Source organism: Agelaius phoeniceus (assembly GCF_051311805.1).
Source record: "Agelaius phoeniceus isolate bAgePho1 chromosome W unlocalized genomic scaffold, bAgePho1.hap1 SUPER_W_unloc_1, whole genome shotgun sequence".
Taxonomy (NCBI): domain Eukaryota; kingdom Metazoa; phylum Chordata; class Aves; order Passeriformes; family Icteridae; genus Agelaius; species Agelaius phoeniceus.
Genome location: NW_027509866.1, coordinates 6,568,693 through 6,594,812, shown reverse-complemented (window position 1 = coordinate 6,594,812; position 26,120 = coordinate 6,568,693). Strand labels below are relative to the sequence as shown.

The 26,120-nt window shown below is 53.9% G+C and overlaps 1 protein-coding gene across 1 annotated transcript in view; it reads right to left on the bottom strand.

Moving 5' to 3' along the window:
* Positions 1 to 6,670: 6,670 nt before the first annotated feature.
* The window catches only part of LOC143692469 (uncharacterized), a 279,232-nt gene continuing 259,782 nt past the window's right edge, over positions 6,671 to 26,120 (bottom strand). The window contains exons 4-6 of the mRNA XM_077172701.1: positions 8,182 to 8,470; positions 7,498 to 7,923; positions 6,671 to 6,701 (exon numbers count right to left, since the gene is read on the bottom strand). Of these exons, the coding sequence (XP_077028816.1) occupies positions 6,671 to 6,701; positions 7,498 to 7,923; positions 8,182 to 8,470 (746 nt within the window). The remainder of the gene's footprint in view (positions 6,702 to 7,497; positions 7,924 to 8,181; positions 8,471 to 26,120) is intronic.

Here is a 26,120-nt window from a genome sequence, read left to right as displayed (position 1 = left end):
TGCACATAGGAGAAAACAATGAACACAAAACAGACAAGTACCAAACAGGCACTTACAGCAAGAAGCCCAAGTTCCCTGAGGTAGGATTTGGAGCAGGAGAGCTTGAGGATCTGTGGGATTTCACAGAAGAACTGGCCCAGGGCATTGCCATGGCACAGGGGCAAGGAAAATGTATTGGCTGTGTGCAGCAATGAATAGAGAAAGGCACTGGCCCAGGCAGCTGCTGCCATGTGGGCACAAGCTCTGCTGCCCAGGAGGGTCCCGTAGTGCAGGGGTTTGCAGATGGACACATAGCGGTCGTAGCACATGATGGTCAGGAGGCAAAGCTCTGCTGTAGCATAAAAAACAAAAAAAAATACTTGGGCAGCACATCCAGCGTAGGAGATGTTGCTGGTGTCCCAGAGGGAATTGTGCATGGCTTTGGGGACAGTGGTGCAGATGGAGCCCAGGTCAGTGAGGGCCAGGTTGAGCAGGAAGAAGAACATGGGCGTGTGCAGGTGGTGGCCGCAGGCTACGGCGCTGATGATGAGGCCGTTGCCCAGGAGGGCAGCCAGGGAGATGCCCAGCAAGAGGCAGAAGTGCAGGAGCTGCAGCTGCCGCGTGTCTGCCAATGCCAGCAGCAGGAAGTGCCTGATGGAGCTGCTGTTGGACATTTGCTGGGGCTGCACATGGGCACCTGTTCATGGAGAAAGGACAGTGAAGAGTTGGAAGAGATACTGGTAACCAAAATCAAAGCCATTTCCCATACACCCTCCCCTTGAAGACACATAGACACACTTCTGTGTTCAAGAGTTTTGGTGTTTTCTTTATAAGCTCCCCCATACCTCTGCTGGTATTCTTGGATATCAGAAACCCTCAGGATTTCCACTGCCCTCTGAGAAAACAGAGCACGTTCTGAGTGGCAAAGTGATGAGCAGAGAGTGAGGGAAGATAATCTGTCATTCTGACATGTTCAGAATTTCTCTGGGTTTAAACTTTCTAAGTTGCATGATCACCCCCACCATGTTTCCCTTTAAAATTCCCCAGGTACTGCTTAGAGGAGATGGATCCACCACAGCCCAGCTCCACATTTGTAGCCAAGGACTCACGTTGCTCATTTCACCAACCCAGCAGCATTTACAGTCTCACAACACCTCTGCCTTTCCCCATCAATCTTATAAACCAGAGAGGCACTAGGACAAGTTTTCACCCTGGATTGAGGCTCCCAGCTTGGACTGAAATTTCAGGGAGACTTCCAAGTGTCCTTCTGATGGCATTGGATTGAGGGAGATGCAGCTCCTTCCCTGGCTGCACTGACAGCATTGCCCAGAGCCGGGCCCTGGGGACAGCGTCACCCTGAGCCAGCTGTGCCCCTGCCAGAGCCCCCAGGGCCGGGCAGCTGCTCCCAGCCCTGTGCTCTGCAGAGGGAACTGGGCCCGGGGCTGCAGAGCTGCCCCACGGCTCTGCTGCAGCTCTGCCTGCACAGGAGGGGCTGCACGCCTTGGAGCCCCGGCCCTGAGGGCAGAGGCTTGGCTGGGGCACAGGAGGGAGGGGGCTTGTTCAGAGGGAGGGGCTGCACTGCAGGGGCTCCTGTGGGCATCTCTAAACTCTCCCTGCCACAGCATTGCTGGGCTTTGTTTTCTCTCATTGCCTGATCTTCTCTCTGCTTCCTGCAGATTTCCCTCCTGCAGGTGTTTCCCTGTGCCTGATCTCTCCCTGCCAGCACTCACAGACCCCAAATCTCTGTGCACGCTCCTTGGCCCTACAGAACCCTGCCTGTTTGCAGGGCACTGGCTGGGGGCAGGTTCTGTTTGCAGCTTGGAGAAAGGACAGCTCAGACTGAGCCTGATGGCTCCAGCAAAGGTGATGCTGCTGCTGTCCATGGGCAGAGTGGCAGAAAGCACATTAGGGATCTCCTGTGAACCTATTGGTCACTAAAGGCAACACTTTGGATGTCTCAGGCACTTTTCAAAATTAATACTTAAAAATACATAACCTTTAATAAACTCCCCCCCACCACCCCCACCCCCCCCCACACACACACCATTCTCCAGTACTAGGAAACTGAATAAAAAGTCTTAGGAAATGTTGTTGTTTTTGTTGAAATCATTGACTTGGAAATAGTCTATGACTGATGAGAACCCCTCAGCATGTCAGATCTTCATGAGCATTTCACTTCCCGTGCACCAGAAATACCCAGAATTGTACTCACAGAGTCTGTAGTCATTGGGATGTTCCAGCTGCAGGAGATGGCTCCAGGAGCTGCAGCTGCATTGTCCTGCAGCCAGAGGTTCCTGTGCCAAGGGCTGGCAGTGATTGTGCCCCAGGCACTTCTCAGCCCCTTCCCAGCCCTGACTGATTGAAGCTCTCTGTGCCTCTGTGCTGTGTGCGGGCTGGCTGCAGGCAGTGCCCCAGCCCTGCTGGGCTGGCACAAGAGCTGCTCATCCAGAGAAATGTGCTTTTGAAGCTCTTCTTGGTGAGCAGGAGCTGCCTCTGTGCCAGGAGCCCAGCCCAGCTCAGCAGCACAGACACGGCACAAGGACTTTAATCAGCCTCTGGGGCTTTGTGCTCAGGCCATGAACATCAGTCCCTGAGAGGCAGCTGAAGAAACCGCTCCAGAACTCCAAGCCAGAATCCAACTCCAAACTTCCTTGGACTTTTAATTGGTCCCACTGAGGGACACGACTGAGCAAGTGTCCCCAGGCCCCAGGCAGAGCAGAGAACTGCAGGCAGTGATGACAGGGGGGACAAAGAGAAGCCAAGTCTTGGTGCCCTGGGGCACAGCAGGGTCTGTGCCAGCAAGGGCTGGGAGGAGACACCTTGTCCTGAGGCCCTGGGGCCTCCTGGCACAGCCCCAGCCAGGCTGGGCACTGTCAACCCCTTGTGCTGCCCTCAGCATCCCCCCCTAGCCCACATCCCAGTGGCCTCAAGGATCTGCTGCAAGGAGTCCCTGGGGAGCCTTGCTCAGCAATGGCCCTGGGGGCTCCTTCATGCTCCCTGCAGGGACTGCAGCTTTTTCAAAGGACTTTGGCTTTGGCTTTTGCCTTGGACTCTCTGAGAGCTTTGTGCAATCATGGCCTCCAATTATCTGCTGTAATTAGTCCCTGGAGAGGCTTTGTCAGTAACAACACTCACTGGGGCTCATTAATACTTCAGGGTACTTCAGTTATTTGAAGGTACTTGGTGTTTCCCTTTTGATACAAATTCTGTGAGAGGTTTGTGCAATCATGGCCCCAATTATCTGCTTTAATGAGTCCCTGGAGAGCTTTGTACTGACTCTCAGTGGTGCTCAGTAATGCTTTGAGCTTCTCAAATTTTTTAAGGTAGTTTGGAATTTCCTTTCCATACTTAGACTCTGAGAGGTTTTTCGTCAATCCTGGCCTCCAATTGTCACCTCCAAGGAGTCCATGAGGAGCCTGTGTTGGGGATGGACCACAGTGGGACCCATTCATGCTTTGAGACACTTTGGGGTTTTCTTCTGACTTTGACTCCTGGAAAGGTTTGTGCAATCTCCTCTCAGGCCCTGAGGTTCAAGGGCTCAGCTCCAAATGCACCACAGGGCTCATCAGGATGCAGCAAGTCCTGACAAACCATGGCTCTGCCTTGATTTCCCTCTGCTCTAATGCAGTTTATCAGGGATGTATCTGGAGTAATTTTTGGTTTGCTAATTTGAGATTTCTCAGCCAATGCATCTATTAGTGCAGTGGGATCAGTGTTGGCTAATTACCATTGCACTCCCTGGAATATATTTACTCATTTCCTGCGGTGAGATAGGATTAGGAGAAAGGCAAAGTAGTCTCAAAATTTTAAAAGAGTATATGGAAAAGTTTATTACCAGTAAATAGAAGAAAGAGTAATAAGGATCTGAACACTTCTCCTTTCCCTACAGCCTTTTCTTTCTTACTGACAATGCAAGGAGACAAAACCTGAAAGTTTCAGTCAGTTTACACCATCTAGAACAGTCTTTCTTCAGTTCACTTAGGGAGAGGAGTCTCGCTTTCATGCTATGGAGACTTCTCCATAAGAAAACAGTTCACTCGTGGCTCTCAATTCCCACAAATAGCAGCTGCCCAGGAAATCTGCAAATGTGAAGTCCCTTCCATTTTTCATAGCTTTTCCCACAGCTGTTTTTATGGGCCATGTACACTAATGGGGTATGAGTTTAAAGATGAGCTGTTCAAGAGCAAAGATTCTCTTCATCTATTTCTGAAATCATCTTCATCTCTGACAACAGAGATCTTCTTCTTCACTCCCTGAGGGCACGGGATCTCACCGATCTTCTCTCTTTCTCTGTTTAAACTTCTCATAGGATCACAGCTACTTCATCATTTGCCGAATTTAGCAGGGAGGTTTTTGCTGAACAAGTCATCTACCCATATTTTCAATTAGTTATAGGGAAAAAGAGAGTCTGATATATTAATTCCATCCTTCTCTATAGCTTTACAGGAGGATTTCAGCCCCAAGATCAAGGCATCTCCTCATCCCTTCCATCTGGGACTCAACTTCCTCTTCAGTGACCTCGATGTCTTCATGTTGCTCCTCTGTGTGCCTGCACTTTGTCCTTTTCTCTCACTGGAGGGAGGATGGAAGCACTGAAAGAGTTCATATCTCACCCGGGGCCTGCAGATGGTTCCGTGCCCCCGGCCGGGCTCGGTGCTTGCGGCCGGAGCTGTTTTATGATGGAGGTTTCTGCAGCGGCTGCGCTGGGGCTGTGTCAGGATGGGCCGCGCTGGGGCAGGGCCAGGATCTCAGCAGCCAGGCCAGAGCACAGCAGCAGCACGGCCGGGGGCCGATGGCTTCTCCTGCCCCTGCCCGGGGCTTGCGGCTGAAGCCCAAGGGTGGCAGAATCTTGGCCGAGCCGGCCCGGCCCGGGGCTGCTCCTGGGGCCCGGCGGATCCTGGCTGGGCCCGGGCTGGCGGCGGGGCAGGGCTCAGCAGGGCCCAGATGTTCCCAACTGCAGCCATGGCCCGGCCCGGCCTCGGCCCCGCGGCCTCCCCTGCCCTGCCCGGCAGCCGATGGGGCCTGGCAGGGTCCCTGGGAAGGGGCCCGGCCCCACGGCAGGAGCCGCCCGGCCCGGCCTGGCTGAGACGGGGCCGGGTCAGCCTTGTTACCTCTGTGCCAGCCAGAAGGGAAAGAGACCCTCCCAGGCTTTCTCATCTTTAACATGTGTCTTCACAGAAGCGTGTACAGTTTCCTTAGCAGTTTAACAGATTGTCAATTCTCAAAGTTAATTACTAATTGGTTTTTTAGTCAGACACGGAGGAAACTGCTAGCAGCTTCTCTTGGAACATCACTTCTGTGATGCCAAACCCTCACAACAGCACAGAGCACAGAGTTCCTTTGTCCATATGTAGTAGTCATGTGCCCAAGTCCTCAAAAACTCTTCTTGGGAGATGTCTGGGCACTTTACAAGGGTTTTTCAACTGAAAGTATTCAGCTCAGAGTCTAAGAAAATCACCAGAAGACATGGCCAGACTGACCTGTCTGTCCTTGGGAGCAATCTTTGGATATATGGAATTTGGGAGGCCAAATTCTAATTTTGGCCATGGACCATGGACATGAAGGTTGGTTCTTTTCCGTAGGAAGGAAGGAACAGAGCCCCAGTGTTTGCCAGGCAGAACAGAGGTGACCACCAGAGGACAAGGCCAGCCAGAAGTGGCAGGTTTTTTTCTGAGATAAACCCTTGCATATAGGAAAATTTTTAGAGAGAATACCAATTTTGGCAATGGACATTTAAAAAGAGGGAGGGCTCTTTTCTATGGCAAGGAAAGCACGGAGCCCCAGTGCTCCAGGAGCTGATGAGAGGCAGCCCTTGACATCCCCACATCAGCCAGACCTGTCAGGGGCCCTGGGAGGCCAAGCCAGCCAGACCTATTCCATGTTCCCTCACTTCTATGGGGCCCCACATTGTCCCAATGGTCCCTTCCTTCCCTGAGGCCCTGAGGTGTCATAATGCCCCCTTGGTGACACCAGGCCCGGAAGGGTCCCAATGGTCTCCATGGTTCCATCAGGCCCCACAGAGCCATAAGGGTCTCTGGGTTCCATGAAGCCCCCCTGGGTCACCATGGCCCCTTGGTTCCATGGGCTCCAGTGGTGCCACAAGGATCCCCTTGGTTCCATGGGGTCTCCACAGTGTCCCAGTGATCTCCATGGGAAGGGAAGAACCCAGCCCCAGTGTTGCAGGGGCAGCCACCAGAGGCCAAGGCCAGCCAGGCTTGATGGTACTGGCAGATTGTGCCTGGGAGCAATCCTTGGATATCCACAATTTTGGAGGTGGAATCCCAATTTCAGACATGGACACTGGAGGATAAGGATGGTTGTTTTCCATTGGAAAGAAAGCACGGAACACTGATTACACAGTGACATTTGGGGATCTATGGGGAGCATTGGGGATCGTTTCTGCACCTCGTGACCCAACAGGAGCTTCTCTAATAAACTTTGCCTGAAGCTTCCACTATGCCCATCACAGGAACCCATAGTGTCTGGGACATCCCGGCTCTTTGGCATCCTGGGAACTCCTGGGATGTCACCATGGAATGGCTGTGACTGCCTCTGACCACAGGGCTCTTTACCATCCCAGAAACGCCTGGGAGGTCTCCATGGAGCCCCTGTCTCTGCCTGTGACATTGCAGCTCTGGAACAGCCTGGAGATTCATGGAACACTTCTGAGGGCCTGTGACAAATCTGATCCTTAGTAGGCAACCATCACCAGTCCACTGTTGCTATGGGCAGTTTCCATGGACACCATCACCAGCCGCCTGTTGCTATGCTCAGTCCCTTGGCAGCTCCATGGAGACCCCATGCCAGAGGTGGTTTCCATGGCCACCAGGGCTGGCACCAGCTGGGATGCTCGGTTTCCACGGGCCGGGCTTCAGCAATGGGATTCCCCAATTTCCTGCTCCCACTAAAACCGCACTGCCCTCGCTGTCCTCCTGCCTCCCATGGAAAGCACAAAAGGCAAAGATCCCGGGCTGGGATAAGAACAATTTATTGGGAACAGCAACGAGATAAAGAACAAACAGGAACAGAAACAATATTGATAACAGAAGGGATAAATAAAACTGTTTACAGAAAAAACTACAACATCAACAACTAGTTCTTCCTGGCAATGTATTTCCTCCTGTCTGGAAAGGACACCCTTTTCCTCAGGGGGAGAGAGAGAGAGTCCCTTTCCTGCCCCTGGCAATGACCTGAGGTGGGAGTGAATGTAATGACAGGGCCATGGCCAGACCCTCATGTTCTCCAACCCCACATCATGTCATTGGCAGGGGCAGGAAAAGAAACAGGTGTCTTCCCAGCATGGATCATAGGGAACATGGATCACCAGGGCTCTGACCAACGTGGTGTCTCCAATGGGGGATAAAGCTGGAGCGGTGCATGAAGCTGTTCCTGCAGTTGGGGCATGTGCAGGGCTTCTTTTACTGGTGCCTCCGTTGGTGTCTGCTCAAGTGAGAGCTGCTGGTGAAGCTCTTCCCACACTGGGGACACTTGTAGGGCCTCTCCCCAGTGTGGATGCGCCGGTGGGTGACGAGGGTGGAGTTGTGCTTGAAGCCCTTCCCGCAGTCAGGGCAGAGGAAGGGCCTCTCATCCGTGTGAATGCGCTGATGCTGGAGGAGCTGAGAGCTGGTGTGAAACCTCTTCCCACACTCGGGGCACTCGTAGGGCTGCTCCCCTGTGTGGATGATTTGGTGGATGATCATTTGGGTCCTCCTACTAAAGGTCATTCCACATTCCCCGCAGTTGTATGGCCTTTCCCCAGTGTGGATCCTCTGGTGGCAGATCAAGAGAGACTTCTGCCTAAAGCTCTTCCCACATTCCCCACACTCATAGGGTCGTTCCCTGGTGTGGGTCTTGTGGTGGGAGATCAGGTTAGAGTTCTGGCGGAAGCTCATCCCACATTCCCCACACTTGTAGGGTTTCTCCCCGGTGTGGATCCGCCGGTGCCTGATGAGGTGGGAGTTGCGCTTGAAGCCCATCCCACAGTCAGGGCAGCAGAAGGGCCTCTCATCAGTGTGAATCCGCTCATGCAGGAGGAGATCGGAGTTGGTGTAAAACCTCTTCTGACACTGGGGACACTCGTAGGGCCTCTCCCTCTCCCCAGCGTGGATGCGCTGGTGGGTGATGAGGGTGGAGTTGCGCTTGAAGCCCTTCCCACAGTCAGGGCAGTGGAAGGGCCTCTCCTCTGTGTGAATCTGCTGGTGCTGGAGGAGACTGGAGCTGGTCTGAAACCTCTTCTGACACTGGGGACACTCGTAGGGCCTCTCCCCAGTGTGGATGCATTGGTGGATGATGAGGGCAGAGCTGCAGCTGAAGCCCTTCCCACACTCCCCACACTCACAGGGCCATTCCCCAGTGTGGATCATCTGGTGGCTGATCAGGGTGCTGCTCTGCCTGAAGCTCTTCCCACACTCCAAGCACTTGTGGGGCTTCTCCCCATCGTGAAGCTGCCCATGGACCACCAGCTCTGAGCTCTGGCTGAAGCTCTGTCCACCTTCCTGGCTCAGGGTGGGTCTTTCCTCCTCAGAACACCCTGGGCTGGGTTTGGAGCCCCTCCTCCTGTGGGATCTCTGGGGATTTTCCTCCCCATTGGATTCCTGTGCCCTGGAGTCACGCAAAATGGCCTCTCCCATGAGGTCCTGCCCTGGGGATTTTTCCTCCCTGGTCTCCATCCTCAGCTCCTTCCTGGGGAGAGGAAGGACAAGGAGAGGATGGGATTTGCCTCCGTGCCAGAGGGAAGGGGAAGGAGATCCCCCCAGTGCATCCCCAGCAGGACGGGGTTGGCAGCAGGGTTGTCCTGCAGCCGGGGGCTGTGCTGGGCTGGGAGATGGAGCAGGAGAGAGGGGGAAAGGGGCACTGACTGCCTCCTCACCTTCCTGAATGTCCCGGGGCTCCTTCCTCTTCCTTGCAGCCTCCTCCTCCATCTGGCAAAGGTTTGGGGATGTGAAATGCTGTTCTGGGAGGAAAGCAAGGGATGAGTGCATTGAATTTTTTACTGGTTTCAAGGCAAACCTGGGGGAGAGTCTAAACCAGAATTACAATTTCATAAGAAAAGAAGATCAAGGCAATGCTACAGAAACACTGCCTTAAACTGACAGAGTCAGGATATAACCTGACGCCCTGTTGCTGGTCAGGGTGGTGGCTGCAGTCCCATTAAATGGTGGCTGCAGTCTGGTTGGAGAGATGAACGTGATTCTGTCCAAGCAGTGATCCTGTAGAAGGGTCTGGTCTTCCTCTGAAGGTCCAGGGGTGGTTCTGGAGCTCTTGTTCTCTGGGAATCCACTAGGCAAGCTGCTCCTGGTGTTGCAAGGCTCAGCTTATATGCAGGTAGGAATGCTTGGATCCTCCCCCTGGGCGGAGCATCCCACAATGGGAGGATGGAATTTGATCAGTCCTGCAGTGACACTCAATGGCCCATTCCCAGAAGATATCTCCCCTGGAGGGCGTTATCAGGGCTGAGTCATGGAAGAGATCAAGAACACTGCCCCACCTGTTTATAGCAGTTGATGAAGATGGGCATTGAAAACATGCATTTGGTTCCATCTTACATTGCAGCCTGGAACAGTGGGGGAATCCCTGCTCAGGGGGTGAACACCACCCCCCTTACCCAAACTGGCTCAGGTGTAAAACCCCCACCCCGGGAAGGCCACACACACAGGGGACAATGTCACACTTGCCCTGCCCCAGGGGAGGTCTCTGTCCCTGTCACTCCCTTGCTCTCCCCCCTTTTCTCTTTCACAGTCCGGGGGCTTTGCCAAATCTAAGAATAATTTTTTTCTCTTTCCCTGTCACCTTTATGACATCTACACAGAGCTTTCCCTTCCTTTTCATAATCTTTTCAGAAAAGAGGTATCGCAATGTATTGGGCCCAATTTCCACGTTTCTTTTATCAGAATGTGGCAGCAGCTGAGCTGGAGCTGTGCAGGACCAATGGATTTTGGAATTGCCACAAAATTGCTTCTACTGTGAGTTTATTGAATTTTGGGATTTGTTTGCGTTTTCACCACAAGTGACTTGTGGGAAGAGCAAATTCAAGGCATTTTCTGTAGGGTTAAGTTTGATTTTTGTCAAGAAACAACTTTACTTTGTCCAGTGCCCTGGGGATGGTCAAGGGGTCACTGACCCTCTCACACTGGGGGATGCTTGGGAGGGGCTTGGGAGGGTTGTGCCTGTCCCTGTCACCCCAGGCCATTCCCCAGGGCTGTCCCTGTCCCTGTCACCCCAGGCCATTCCCCAGGGGTGTCCCTGTCCCTGTTACCCCAGGCCATTCCCCAGGGGTCTCCATCATTCTCACCCAGGGAATGCCTGGGGGGTCTCCCTCCCTCTCTCCCCTGTGCCAGGGGGTGCTCGGGGCAGTCTCTGTCCCTCTCAGCCCAGGGGATGCTCAGGGCTCTCTGTCCCCTGGCCCTGGGGGATGCTCGGGGGGTCTCCATCCCTCTGGCCTCAGGCAATGCCTGTGCAGGGCTGGGCACCAGGGGCTCTGTGTCCCTCTCACCGCTGAGGCTGCTCGGGGCTGGGGGGGCTCTGCCACCTTCTCACCCCTGGCGAGGCCGGGGGGGTCTCTGTCCCTCTCAGCCCTGCTGGGACCCCACCCAAACATCATCGGGGTCACAGGGACAGAGACACCCCCAAAGCCCCAGAAGGGCTGAGCCTGGGATTTGGTTTGGGGCTGAGGATTTAGGAAGGGGCTGGAATTGGGGCTGGGCTTGGAGTTGGGGCTGAGATTTGGATTAGAGCTGGGATTGGGGTTCAGGCTAGACATGGGATTGGCTTTAGGGCTGGGGTTGGGATTGGGTCTGGGGCTAGACGAGTCCGACATTGGGATGAGATTAAATACAGAACTGTGAGTGTGTCTAAACATGGAGTGAGATTGAGACCAGGATCAGGGTCAGGTTTGGGACTGAGCTCACCCAGAGCAGGACAGGAGGGGATGTCACTGTGGGAAGGTTTGGGGGAAATACTGATTTGGGGAGAAACAAGGTGTGAATGCCTTGGGTTGGGTATTCCTCCCACACAACTCCATCTCTGGAAGTCACCTGATGTCCATAAAAACCTCCAAAAATCAAGAGTGTATAAGAAAAAAGCCACCAGGAGTGTCCCATTTCCAGTCTCATCCCTCTGGGGTTCTGGTGGTCCCCTGTCTCTGGGCTGTTTGGGATCTCATGGGTCCTGGGGATTCCCCCCTCTCCAGGGTCCTGCTAAGGGATGCAGGCGGATTTTGGGGTCCCAAGGTCCCTCTCTCCAGCCTCCCCTCAATCCAGCCACTTGGGCTTCCGCCCTCTTCCCACCACCCTGTCCTGCTTTAGGACAATTTTGGGAGAAAACTCCCGAAAGGAGTTTCCTCTGGAATGCAGATTCAGCAGCCCCACCCTCAGCCAGTTCGGGAAAATATTTCCTTGGAGAAAAGTGAAAAAACCACTTTATTTAACAGGCAAAGCATTCACCAGCACAAAAATTGAACAATATTAAGCAATAAAACCTCCTGCTATTGGAAAATAGGTGACAAACTCCAAAAGTCCCTCCTTGGGCTGGGGCTTGGCTCACTCAGTGTCTTATCAGTCTCTTATCAGTCTCTTATCTGTCTCTTGTCAGTCTCTTATCAGTCTCTTATCAGTCCCTCCTGTATTGGAAATGCCACGGTCCAGGCTCAGCGCGGTGGGCCACAGGCGGGAGCTGCCCGTGGTGTTCTGGTTGTTCAGTCCAGAGCAGGTTTAAACAGCTCCAAAGAAAAAGAAAAAACACAGTCCAGGGAACTTCTCTGCCTCAGAGAGCTAAAAACTAACTAAAAGCAAAGGAGAGCTCTGTCCCGCCCTCTGTCCATCCAGGAGCCGGAATGTGGAGCAGTGAGTGCAGTGTATGAAAACAAACTGCAGCTTCTTCCTCCTCCCCTTGGCTCTCAGAACCAGCCTTAAAGGTGCAGAACTCATTTCTGGGCTAAAGGGACCGATGGGGCACGAGCATCAAGAAGTCACCCCAGGACGCGCCCCTGTCAGGGTCAGGGGGTCCCGTCCCCGCCTCATCTCCGGGCTGCCGGGGGTGCCCCCGCTCCGGTATCGCCCCTTCCCCTCTCCCCGCCCCGGGGGTCCCCCGTTCCACAGCCCCGGCTCTCACGGGGATCCCCAAAACCAATGTCCCGCCCCGTCGGTACCGGGCCATCCCCACGTGGACCCCCCGGGACCCTCCCGAGGGGCGATCGCGGCTCCTCTGCCCCCGAAAAAGCTCCTCTTAGGGAGCCCGGAGATACCCGGGGCTCGAGTCCGGGATCTGCCGGCTCCGAACACGCTCCAAAAAAATCCTCCCGGACACCCCTGGCTGGAGCCGGGGCGAGCTCGGCCTCGCCCTCACCTGCGGCTCGGGGCTGGGGGCGATGCTCCCGGGGCAGGGGCTGCTGCAGGCTCAGCGTGCGGGCGCTGCGAGCGCCGGGATTCTCCCGCTCCCGCTCCTGCTCCTCCTCTCCCTCCTCTTCCTCCCGCATTTCCTCCGCTGCCAGCCCGGACCCCCCTTTCCCACCCCTCTGCCCCGCGGCCCCGCGGCCCCGGCTGCTGGGTGGGGGAGCCCCCGATCGGCCCCAGGGCTGGGCAGGGGGCTCGGGGACCCCCCCGGGGCGGATCCGTGCCCCCGGCCCGAGCCCCAAACTCCGCTCCGGGGCCGCTGGGCTCTGCGGGTCCGCCTGGCAACCGGTGAGTCATCGGCGAGAAAAGCTCTGGTTGGCTGGAAATTGTTCAGCGCCTCCTCTGATTGGCTGGAATTGTGAAAGGCGCTGAGCCCTGCGGGTGGCCCCGGGAACTGCGGAGTCTGGGCCGGAGCCTTTTCCTCTTTCTTTCTCCCCCTCTGAGAACTCTTTCCTATTTCTTTCTCTCTCTGAGATCTCTTCCCAATTTCTTTCTCTCCCTCACTCTTCCCCATTTCTTGTTCAGTTCAATCCAAATTCGAGCAGATCCACAGGTTGCGTTCCCATGGTCTCATTCGCACTCCCCTGGGGCAGAGGCGTCTCTCCCTCGCGAAATCGTAACCCATGGGCAGGGTCCCTTCCCAGCCCAATCCTTCCAAGATTTTGTCGGGGACTCGCTTCCATTTCCTCCCTCCCTCTGCTTCCAGCGGGGAAGGTGCTGGGAAATGTCCATCAAAGCCACCTTTGCTGTGTGCTCTGGGAGCCCACAGAGCTGCTGGACCTTGTCCCCTGGCCCTGCACAGCTCCTTGGGAGGCACGGCAGGAGCAGCACCCTGGCAGCCTCGGGAATGCCCCTCTGGGATCCATGGCACACACTGCCAGGGGCTGGAATTCCAGTTCCCAGACAGGAAAAGATGTTCCTGCCCTGGAAAGCAAAGCTCTTAAGAAGGAGCCAAAAGCCAAGTGGAGCAAGATCCTACAGTGACATTTCACTGCCAGCCTTCATAACTTCACCCATGGTTGTTGTAGCTCATGGACTGGGAATTAAATCAGGGCAGGGTCTTTGGTGGGAGCTGCCCTGGGTCAAGGGAGACACTGAGAGAGAAACAGAGCAGGCAGAGAAAGGCAGGAGAGAAAGGAGTGAGATGAGGGACTACATTTTGTTCGTCACGAAAAAGAGACCAGTGTGTTACAAGAGTTGTCTGCTGACTATTTCTGTACTACTTCATGAGATATGAGCCACAAGGATACCAGGGAAGGAGTTGCAGGAGCCCACACATAGTCCCACCCAGCAAATGGTACAAACAGATAACTCACAGAAATAACGACCAGGGAAAGGCTGGGGAAGGGGCAGGGACAGATAAACACCCAGCAGGGAAACCTTTCCCACTGACAAATGGTACAAGCAGATAACTCACAGAGATAACGACCAGGGAAAAGCTGGGGAAGGGGCAGGGACAGATAAACAGTCTGCAAGACAGGATATTTGCTTGCTTAAGCTTGATAGGACACATATTGCATTAATCATAAGATTTTGGTAATTTTCCACGGAGAAGTCACCAAATAAGGACATAGGGTGAAGAAGACGCAGCTGAGGAAGACTCCGCAGCCTTTATCACCGACCACCAGGAGACAGAAGGATGACCCCCTAGCAACAACCAGCGCAGGCGCAGAGAACTCCGAGATGACGTGGACTCCTGAAGGATGGAGAGGATAAAAGGACTGAATCAGAAACTAGTTGGGGCGGCAGTTGGTGGAGCGGAGACTCCCCTGTCGCCCAGCGCTGAGCCTTTGCTTACGTAGTATAACTGCTTCAATAATTAATAAATTCTTTGATTGGAAATTACTCGTTTTGAGTCAATTTTATAACAAGGAGGACACAAGCACAACCAGCTGAGAAGGTGGCACTCTGAAAACAGACCAGAACTGACTGAAAAGGAATATGAGAGAAAGAAATAATTTTGCCCCTTTTATTTCCTATCAAAATACAATTTTTTCCCCTTCTCACAAACCTTTTGCCGTTGTCATTCAGCAGGGCTGTCAGAAAGTCCTTAATTCTGGGTGGATGTTCCAGACTGCAGCCACAGGCAAACAGGGAATGGGGATTTTCCTGCTCCTGGGGAGTGACATCCTCAGCTGAGGAAAGGAGGAGACACCAGAAGAAAATGGCAGCCGGGCTTCATCCTCCCACAGGAAAGAGAGGGGGGAAATCTCTCATCCTGTCTGCAGCTGCTCCCACAGGGATGTGAGGGCTGATCCCAGAGCCCCAAGGGTCACAGTCAGGGCTGCCCTCAGGGAATGCTCACCTGGTATTGAGGGGCAGCGTGGGAGCACCTGGATCTTGGGGCACCCAGCTGCCCCCCATGTTTGGAGGTGCCTGAGGAGGGCTGGGACAATGCCAGGGACATCCTGCAGTGACATCCCCCCTGTCCTGCTCTGGGTGAGCTCACTGCCAAACCTGACCCTGATCCTGGTCTCAATCTCACTCCATGTTCAGACACACTCACAGTTCTGTATTTAATCTCATCCCAGTGCCAGACTCATCCAGCCCCAGACCCAATCTCAACCCCAGCCCTAAAACTAATCTCATGTCCAGCTTTAAAGCCAATCCCAGCTCTAATCCAAATCTCAGCCCCAACTCCAAGCCCAGCCCCAATTCCAGCCCCTTCCTAAATCCTCAGCCCCAAACCAAATCCCAGGCTCAGCCCTTCTGGGGCTTTGGGGGTGTCTCTGTCCCTGTGACCCCGATGATGTTTGGGTGGGGTCCCAGCAGGGCTGAGAGGGACAGAGACCCCCCCGGCCTCGCCAGGGGTGAGAAGGTGGCAGAGCCCCCCCAGCCCCGAGCAGCCTCAGCGGTGAGAGGGACACAGAGCCCCTGGTGCCCAGCCCTGCACAGGCATTGCCTGAGGCCAGAGGGATGGAGACCCCCCGAGCATCCCCCAGGGCCAGGGGACAGAGAGCCCCGAGCATGCCCTGGGCTGAGAGGGACAGAGACTGCCCCGAGCACCCCCTGGCACAGGGGAGAGAGGGAGGGAGACCCCCCCAGGCATTCCCTGGGGTGAGAATGATGGAGACCCCTGGGGAATGGCCTGGGATGACAGGGACACCCCTGGGGAATGGCCTGGGGTGACAGGGACAGGGACAACCCTGGGGAATGGCCTGGGGTGACAGGGACAGGGACACTCCTGGGGAATGGCCTGGGGTGAGAGGGACAGGGACAACCCTGGGGAATGGCCTGGGGTGACAGGGACAGGGACACCCCCTGGGGAATGGCCTGGGGTGACAGGGACAGGGACAAACTCCCCAAGCCCCTCCCCAGCATTCCCCAGGGCAAGAGGCACAGAGATCCCTTGAGCGTTCCCTGGGCACTGGACAAAGTAAAATTGTTTCTCGTCAGAAATCAAACTTAACCCTACAGAAAATGCCTTGAAGTTGCTCTTCCCCAAGGACAATTGTGATGGAAATGCAAACAAATCCCAAACATTAATAAACTGACAGTACAAGCAATTTTGTGGCAATTGCAAGTTTCATTGGTTCCTGCACAGCTCCAGCTCAGCTGCTGGCACATTCTGATAAAAAAAAAGTAGAAATTCAGCCCAATATAGATTATGAAAAGGAAGGGAAAGCTCTGTGTAGCTGTCACAAAGGGGACAGGGACAATGAGAAAAATGATTCTCACATTTGGCAAAGAACCCAAGCCTGGGAATTCAGGAGTTATTTGGGAATTTAGCAACTTGAGCTGGGCTTCTTGTGAGACTTTTAGCAGCCTTGTGTTCCTCACCATGGGGTGAATGAACCTTGACAGTCTCCATGGTATCTTTTGCTCCCTTTCCTCCAGTGATTTTAACAAACTCCTCAAGGAAGGACATAAAAATATTTTCTTTACACCGGCCACCCACAACAGCCATTTTCCTCATCAGTTCTCCCATAAGTCGCTCAGACGAAGCTGCGTCCAAGTTTCCAAGAGTTCCTCCAGAGAGAACCACAACCTCCTCAGAGAAGGGAACCATGCTGTTGTCAAAGGCACTTGGGGACAGAGAACAGTGCCCTGAACACACTGTGCCAAAATAATCTTGCAATCCGGTTAAGAAAATCATAACAGAGATGCCTCTGCCCCAATTAATGTGCAAATGAGACCAAATCCAAGGTGGATTTTATTGAACAGTAAATGTGAGGTAGAGAGAGAGATGGAAAGAAAGAGAAAAGGGGGGGACAGCAAGGGAGTGACAGGGACAGAGACCTCCCCTGGGGCAGGGCAAGTGTGACATTGTCCCCTGTGTGTGTGGCCTTCCCGGGGTGGGGGTTTCACACCTGAGCCAGTTTGGGTAAGGGGGGTGGTGTTCACCCCCTGAGCAGGGATTCCCCCACTGTTTCAGGCTGCAGTGTAAGATGGAACCAAATACATGTTTTCAATCCCCATCTTCATCAACTGCTATAAACAGGTGGGGCAGTGTTCTTGATCTCTTCCATGACTCAGCCCTGATAACGCCCTCCAGGGGAGAGATCTTCTGGGAATGGGCCATTGAGTGTCACTGCAGGGCTGATAAAATTCCATCATCCCATTGTGGGATGCTCCGCCCAGGGGAGGATCCAAGCATTCCTACCTGGACATAAGCTGAGGCTTGCAGCACCAGGAGCAGCTTGCCTACTGGATTCCCAGAGGACGAGAGCTCCAGAACCACCCCTGGACCTTCAGAGGAAGACCTGACCCTTCTACAGGATCACTGCTTGGACAGAATCACGTTCATCTCTCCAACAGGACTGCAGCCACCATTTAATGGGACTGCTGCCACCACCCTGACCAGCAACAGGGTGTCAGGTAATATCCCGACTCTGTCAGTTTAAGGCAGTGTTTCTGTATCATTGCCTTGATCTTCATTTTCTTATAAAATTGTAATTCTGGTTTAGACTCTCCCCCAGGTTTTCCTTCAAACCAGAAAAAAAGACAAGGTGTGCACCCTTTGTTTGGTTCCCAGAACAGGATTTCCCATTCCCAAACCTTGACTCAATGGAGAAGGAGGCTGCGAGGAAGAGGAAGGAGCCCTGGGAGCCCCAGGCAGGTGAGGAGGAAGTCAGTGCCCCTTTCCCCCTCTCTCCTGCTCCATCTCCCAGCCCAGCACAGCCCCCGGCTGCAGGACAACCCTGCTGCCAACCCCGTCCTGCTGGGGATGCACTGGGGGGATCTCCTTCCCCTTCCCTCTGGCACGGAGGCAAATCCCATCCTCTCCTTGTCCTTCCTCCCCCAGGGAAGAAGCTGAGGATGGAGACCAGGGAGGGCAAATCCCTGTGGCAGTACCTCATGGAAGAGGCCATTTTGAGTGGCTCCACAGTGCAGAATTCCAACAGGGAGGACAAGTCCCAGAGATCCCACAGGAGAAGGGGCTCCAAATCCAGCCCAGGGTGCTCTGAGGAGGAAAGACCCAGCCTGAGGCAGGAGGGTGGACAGAGCTTCAGCCAGAGCTCAGAGCTGGTGGTCCATGAGCAGCTTCATGATGGGGAGAAGCCCCACAAGTGCTTGGAGTGTGGGAAGAGCTTCAGGCAGAGCAGCACCCTGATCAGCCACCAGATGATCCACACTGGGGAATGGCCCTACAAGTGTGGGGAGTGTGGGAAGGGCTTCAGCTGCAGCTCTGCCCTCATCATCCACCAACGCATCCACACTGGGGAGAGGCCCTACGAGTGTCCTGAGTGCCAGAAGAGGTTTCAGACCAGCTCCACTCACCTCTGCCACGAGCGAATTCACTCAGAGGCGAGGCCCTTCCGCTGCCCTGACTGTGGGAAGGGCTTCAAGCACAACTCCACCCTCATCACCCACCGGCGCATCCATGCTGGGGAGAGGCCCTACGAGTGTCCCCAGTGTGGGAAGAGCTTCACCAGCAGCTCTCATTTGACCAGACACCAACGGAGCCACCAGTAAGTAAAGCCCTGCAAATGCCTCGATTGCAGGAACAACTTCATGAAACAGCTTCATCCCCCATTAGAGGACCCACATTGGGCAGAGTCCTGGGGATCCATGTTCCCCACGATCCATGCTGGGAAGACACCTGTCCCTTTTCCTGCCCATGACATGATGTGGGATTGAAGAACATGAGGGTCTGGCCATGGCTATGATATTACATTCACTCCCACCTCAGGTCATTGCCAGGGGCAGGAAAGGGACTCTCTCTCTCTCTCCCTGAGGAGAAGGGTGTCCTTTCAGATAGGGGAAATTGTGGCTGGGAAGAGACAGTTAGTTGTGTTTAGTTTTCCCTGTCAAAGTTTAATTTATCCCTTCTGTTATCAATGCTGTTTCCGTTCCATTTTTTCCTTATCTCGTTGCTGTTCCCAATAAATTGTTCTTATCCCAGCCCAGGATCTTTGCCTTTTGTGCTTTCCATGGGAGGCGGGAGGGCAGCGAGGGCAGCGCGGTTTTAGCAGGAGCAGGAAATTGGGGAATCCCATTCCTGAAGCCTGGCCCATGGAAACCGAGCATCCCAGCTGGTGCCAGCCCTGGTGTTCATGGCAACCACCCCTGGCATGGGGTCTCCATGGAGCTGCCAAGGGACTGAGCATAGCAACAAGGGGCTGGTGATGGTGGCCATGGAAACTGACTACATCAACAGGGTCCTGGTCATGGTTGCCTGCTAAGGATCAGATTTGTCACAGGCCCTCAGAGGAGTTCCATGGGATCTTTCCAAGAGTCTCCAGGCTGTTCCAGAGCTGGAATGCCACATGCATGGACAGGGGCTCCATGGAGACCTCCCAGGGCTTTCTGGGGATGGTAAAGAGCCCTGTGGTCAGAGGCAGTCACAGCCATGCCATGCTGACATCCCAGGGCACCTTGGGCTGCAAAGGCACCGATCTGTCACAGGCACTCACGGGGGCTCCACGGTGACATCCCAGGAGTCCCCAGGCTGCCAAAGAGCCGGGATTGCCCAGACACTCACAGGGGTTCCTGTCATGGGCACAGTGGGAGCTTCAGGCAGCTTTTATTAGAGAAGCTCCTCTTGGGTCACGAGGTGCAGAAACGAGCCCCAATAGCCCCCACAGATCCCCAAATGTCTCCATTGAGTCAGAGATGACACAGACTCAGATCAGAAGGCTAAGGGCTAAAAGCCACCCATTTATTCAATCCTCTTCCTTTTGACCTTGATTTTCTACTGGTGGATCTCTTTGGTCATTTAATCAACACATTTCACATGATTGGCTGATAAAGACAACCCCCTTCAGTAAACAACTTTATGGAAAAAACAACCTATTTCAGACACCACCTGTCGATAATTTACAATTCTTTCTCTCCAGCTTCCTAATGGTTCCCAATCTAATTAATGGGAAAACTCTCTTGCTTTCTGTGTCTCTGACCAGACTCTCATATTCACAGAAAAATACCCCCAAGGACCTCCAGGCTTTGTAATCTCCTTCTGTGAGAGGAGCCTTGGAGCAGCTGGCTCCAATCCCAGCCTCAGACTTTTACAGAGTTCATGGGTAAAGAATTATCAAGGTGAAATTTAACCTTTAGCATTTGTCCCACAGGATTAAGGATGACAAAGCATATAGATTTGTAAAAAATTTCTATTATCTATTATGGTAAAAATTAGACAGAATTATCTTAATCAGAAATATTTAGTCCAAGGAATAAGAGCTGTAACCTATTATATTATATTATGTTATATTATATTGTATTATATTATATTATATTAATTTATAGAAAGCACTCAGAAGGGATTTCAAAGCAATTTTATTAAAGAAAAAGAAGCTGTTTTTAAGGAGAGATTGATGTCACTCCCACAGACCAATGACCACGGGCAAATCCCTTTGGCTCAGCCTGAAGCAGTGACCTTGAAGGGTGTCCCGATGGGAGGAATCTCCACACCCCCCAGGAAGGGAAATGTCAGGGGATGCTGCCATTAAAATTTGAGATGGGGCTTTTCTAGTCTGAGGTGCTGCCCTGTCAGTCAGATGTGCCCAGGCTGGGCTGGCTCAGCAGCTCTGCAGAAGCTCTCAGTGGTGTCACTTGGTTGTTCCTTGCTCTGGGGATTTTCCAGCACTGTCACAGCTTCAGCTCCCTCTGAGGATGTTGAGCTTTGGGATGGAGGAGTCAGGCTGGTTTCTGCAATATTCACCCCAAAAGCAGCATGACCCCTCCCCTCCTTCATTTCCCACTGGGGGCTTTGCAAACAGGGCCTTGCTGGAGTTGTTGGAGCCCATTGCAGGCAGAGCCTCCTGCTCCAGCAGGAACTGCCTTTCCTGTGCCATCAGCAGGGCAGGTCCCGCTGCAGGAAAAGCCCCAGGCCAGCCCCAGCACAGCGAAGGCCTCGGGCACAAGGGCAGAGTGCTGTGCTGGGAGCTGTGCCAGGGAGAGCCTGAGGCACCAAAGGCACCTTGGCAGCAGCAGCTGCTTGCAGGCCATGGCCAGAAGCCTCCCTTTGGCAGCCCGGCCTGGTGGCCACCACTGCAGAGCTGCTGCCTCAGGGCTCATTCCTTGCTGGCCTCTGAAAAGCCACTTCTGCCCCAGGAGCCTGACTGGGAAGCCATTGGCCCCAGCACCTTGGGGACAAGATATCAATGACAAAACTCTTCATGCCAGCAGAGCCAAGGCAGGGCCAGAGGAAAGGGCAGAGCCAGGCCCAGGGGACAGGGCTGCCATGGTGATGGCTGTGAGGGCACTGCCCCTGCAGCAGCCTGGCTGCCCTCAGCAGACATTCTGGCCAGAAGCGTTGTGAGGGCACCCAGCACATCAGAGAACCCACACTACAGGAATTCTGTCCTTGGGGAGGGCAGGGGGTTTCAGAAGAGCAGGTTGGACAAAGCTCATGCTCTTGGACCATTCCTGGGATGGGGCATCCACTTCTTTGGAATAACTGTTGCAGTTTTGTGCCGCTCTTATAATTCTAAAATTTTTCCTCTTTCTAACAAATGTAAATCTGCCCTAATTCAGTTTAGAGATATTGACCCTTCTTCCGCCACTGCAAGATTTGGGAGAAAATACCTTTGACCACAATTTTTCCATTTTCACAGACCTTATTTTTTTTCCAAAAATCTCCCACAATGGGGTTTGGAGGCCTCATCACAAAACCAGCAGGGAGAGGCTGAGGGCTCTGTGCTCAGTGGGGTGGAGACTGAGGACAGAACAGGAATAGCCTGGGCAGGATTGGAGGGTGGTTTGAGAGGGGCTGGAGCTTTTCTTCCTAGTGGGAATGAGCCTGAAGAAGACATAATAGCACCAAAGGCAGCTGGGGAGGCGCAGAGTGGACACCAGGAGAAAGGAATTTCCTTGCCAGGGCAGGGCTGTGGTGCAGCACGTCCCCCAGCAGGAGCCTGGAGCAGCCCAAGGCTTTGTGTGGGCAGGCAGAGGCAGGCAGGAGGCAGAGCTGTCAGCAAAGGAAGGGGCCAGCCAGGTGGGGCAGCCGGGGGATGCCAACAGCCTGCAGGGACAGAGGCGCAGGTTTGCTCAGCACCAGAGACACCTTTGCCTTGCTTGTCCCCAGCTGTCATCACTGCCACCAGTGTTCTGCTCTACCTGGAACCTGGGGACATTTTCTCAGTTGTGTCCCTCAGAAGGATCTATTTAAAGTATGAGAAATTTCATTGTTTCAGCCTCTTTTTGAGTCCCTGAGAAGTTCTTTGAGCCCACTCTGAGGGACTGAGTCTGATGCAAAGAGCACCAAAGCCCCAGAGGGTCATTACAGTCCTTGTGCTGTGTCTGTGCTGCTGAGCTGGGCCGGGCTCCTGGCCCAGAGGCAGCTCCTGGCAAGGGCAGCAGAGCTGCAGAGAGACAGCTCTGGCCAGGAGCAGCTCCTGTGCACAGCCCAGCAGGGCTGGGGCACTGCCAGGGCCCCTCAGGGACACCAGCAGGGCACAGACAGAGCTCCAGGGGCTCAGCACTGGCAGGGGCTGTGGCATGTCCCAGAGGGGGCTGTGTCACAGCAGCTCCTCTGTGGCTGTGTCATGGAGGCACAGAGCAGCTGTGATGTCAGCAAGGGGCTGTGTGACATCACAGAGTGGGTTGTGTGAGGTCACAGATTGGGCTATGACATCACTGAGCTTGTTTCGTGAGGTCATCGAGCACCTACAGCATCATAGAGGGGAATATGTGACACCACAGAGCAGGCTGTATGATATCATGAAGCAGGTTGTGAGGTCAAAGTGTGGGCTGCGACATTACAGAGTAGCAGTATGACATCACAGAGAGGGCTTTGTGGCATCAATTAGGGGGTTGTGACATCACACAGCTGTCTGTGACATCACAGTGTGAGGCCATAGAGCAGACTCTGCCATCATAGAGTGTGGATCAGTGACATCAGAAAGTGGGTTGTGACATCACTGGGTGGCTGTGTAATATCATAGAGCAGGCTGTGACATCACAGAGACTTCTGTGACATCACAGAGCAGTTGTATCACATCATAGGGTGACATCTCATAGTTGACTGTGTGACACCACAGGGCAGCTCTGTGACATCACAGTTGGCTGTGTGACATCACAGTGGCAGTGTGAGGTCACTGGGGAGGTCACTCTGCCCCGGCCCCCCTCACAGTTCCCCCCAGAGCAGTCCAACCCTGCTCATGCACAGCCGGGTCCCCTGTCCCCCCGGGTCCCCCCGCCCCCGGCGCCGCAGCCTCCCCCAGAGGATGTTCCACGAGATCGACCCCAGAGCCTGACACGGGGACGGGGGGCCGGGGCCCTGGGGGTGGCACAGGGGGACAGGGACCCCCCGGCAGCGTCCCCGTGTCCCCCAGGGCCAGAGCCTGGGCCAGGGCTCCTTCACCCTGGTACCAACGAGGCCTTGAGAGCGCTGAAAAAATCCCCAGCAAGGGATCAGCAAAAACCAGATTGAATATTAAGCAACAGCAGCACAAAGTTCCTTGGCAAGAGTCACTCTGCTCCTGACTGGACACTTCAGGCACACCAAGGAAACAAAGCAACAACAAAACCAATCAAAATCCAGGCAATCAAACCAGAAATGAGCCAAGAACTGTCCCTGTGTGTGTGTGACACATGGACAGTGAGGGCAAGGATAAAAGGAATACAGGCCACAAGCTTAACAGAGCTCAAACTTAACAGGACTTAACTTATACATTGACCTAGTCTGATACCTTCAACTTCACAATTTAGCAAATGAACAGCACATAACAGTACTTAACCTAACTCACAACCTATGACTTAATGATTTAATGGTGGAATAAAAATGAAACAATATTCAACTTAGATTATAACATATTAAACTTTACTTTGGAAAAAAAAGGTCTTAACAGCATTTAACTTATTCCTCATGATGTAACCTCACTTACAGGACTGACTGACTCAGCTATCCAAGGCACTCTAGCCCCACAGAGAGCAGCATTTCTGCCACATTTCCCCAGCACAGGCACTCCTGTGTGCACACAGACACAAAGAGTCAGTGCAAGGCACCTGGGAGAAATTCCCCTGAGGGCAGGAAATGCTCCCTGTGGATCCTTTGGCATCTCCCCAGTGGGTGAAGGGTTGAGCCTGGAGGAGTGGGGGGATCGGCCCAGGCTCCGTGGTTGTTGGGGATCCCCGAGTGCAGCAAACGGGAGAGTTCCCGGCTGGGAGAGGCCCCGCTCAGAGGGAGTCGCTGGCCCAGGAGAGCTCCAAGGGCTCCTTTTGGAGCGCTGTTTGCAGGGCCCCAAGAGAGGGGCTTCAGTCCCAGCAATGGTTCATCCTGGCCACACTTGGCACCAACAGCTTTCTTTGGCAGGGTGAGAACAGGGATGTTGTGCCACTGAGGGAACAAAACCAGTTCCCAGGGCTGCTCCTCCAGAAAGCAGGAGCTGGTTGGGCAGCAGCAGTGCCTGGAGCAGACAGTGTTTGTGATGAGCTGCAGAGGAGCTGAGCCCAGGGGCTGTTGGCCAAGGCCGAGCCCCAAGGAGCATTTCTCAGCTGGCAGGGCGGCCTGAGAAGGGGAGGGGGGAATGCAGCAGCACAGGGCCCATGGAACCAAGGGAGCATTGTGACACTGTGGGGCCCTGTGACACCAAGGGACCATTGTGACACTGTGGGGCCTCATGGAACTGTGGAGACCATTGTGACACTTTGGGGTATCATGGAACCAAGGGGCCATTGTGACACTGTGAGACCCCCATGGAGTGTAGGGATCATTGTGACACTGGGGAGCCCCATCAAACCAAGGGTCCATTGTGACACCACGGGGCCTCATTGAACTGTGGAAACCATTGTGCACTTTGGGGTGTCATGGAACAAAGGGGTCATTGTGACACTGCGAGACCCCATGGAGCCAAAGGTTCATTGTGACATTGCAGGGCCTCATGGAACAATGGAGACACTGTTAAGACACTTGACAGCCTCATGGAACCAAGCGGCCATTGTGACACTGAGGGGACTCATGAGATCATGGAGACCAATGTGACACTATGAGGCCCCTGGAATAAGCAAAGCATTGTGACACTGTGAGGTCTCATGGAACCAGTGAGACCATTGTGACCCTGGGGGGTCCCCACACAACCAAGAGGACCATTGTGATACTGCAGGGCCTCATGAAACCAAGAGGCCTTTGTGACACTGCAGGGCTGCATGGAACCAAAGGTCCAGGGTGACATTGCAGGGCCTGATGTCATCAGTGGTCCATTGTGACCTTGTGGAGACAAAGGAGACCATTGTGACACCGTAGGGCTTCATGGAACCAAGAGGACCATGTTAACATTCTGGAACCCCATTGAACCAAGGGTTCATCGTGACACTGCAGGGCTGCATGGAACCAAAGGGTGACACAGAGGGGCCTCCTGTCATCAATGGTCCATTGTGACTCTGTGGAGCCAAAGGACACCATTGTGACACTGCAAAACCCCAGGGTCCAAAGGTCCATTGTGACATAGCAGGGCTCCTGGAAGAGAGGAGTCCCGTGACATTGTGGGGGGCTGGGGAACCACGGAGGCCATTGTGATACTTGGTGGCCTTCTGGAACCTAGGAGGAATTGTGACACTCTGGGACCCCATTGAACCAAGGGTCCATTGTGACACTGCGGGACCCCATGGAACCAAGGGGACCACAGTGATAATGCAGGGCGTCATAAAACCAACAGAATATGGAACAGGTCTGGCTTGTTTGGCCTCCCATGGACTGCCTGACTGGTCCAAATGACCTTGGCATGTTGGGCGTCTCTTCTTATCAGCTGCTGAAACACAGGGGCTCTGTGCTTTCATTCCCAATGGAAAAAAACTGTCCTTCTCCTCCAGGCACCCATGGCCAGAATTGGGATTTCGCCTCCAAATTTCCTTATATCCCGGGATTGTTCCCATTGGAATATTGCCAGAACAAGTCTGGCTGTTAATGGTTTCACAAGGGTCACTTCACATCTGTCCCCAAAACTCTGGGGAAGGCTCTGTACATTCCTTCCTATAGAAAAGAACTGTCCTGCTTCTCCAGGCATTCATGGCCGAGACTGGGCTTCCACCTCCAACATTCCCTAAATCCAAAGATAGGTCCCAGACAAAATATGTCATTTCTGACAAGTCTGGATAGCCTTGCCCTAGTGAGGCTCTCACCTGCCTTCCAAACACTGGGGCTCCATGGTTTACTTCCTGTGGAAACAAACTGTCCTTCTCAGCCAGATGCCCATGGCCAGAAATGGGATTTCACCTCCAACATTCCCTGTTGTGACAGACTGAAGGAGATTGTTGGCTCAAAACATTTCAAGTGTGGGGGATGAAGGGTCAGGTCCAGCCTTGCCCTGCCCTGGAACCCCAGCCCTGCCCTGGAATCCCAATCCCCCCAGAGCCTCTATCCCAGCCCAGCAG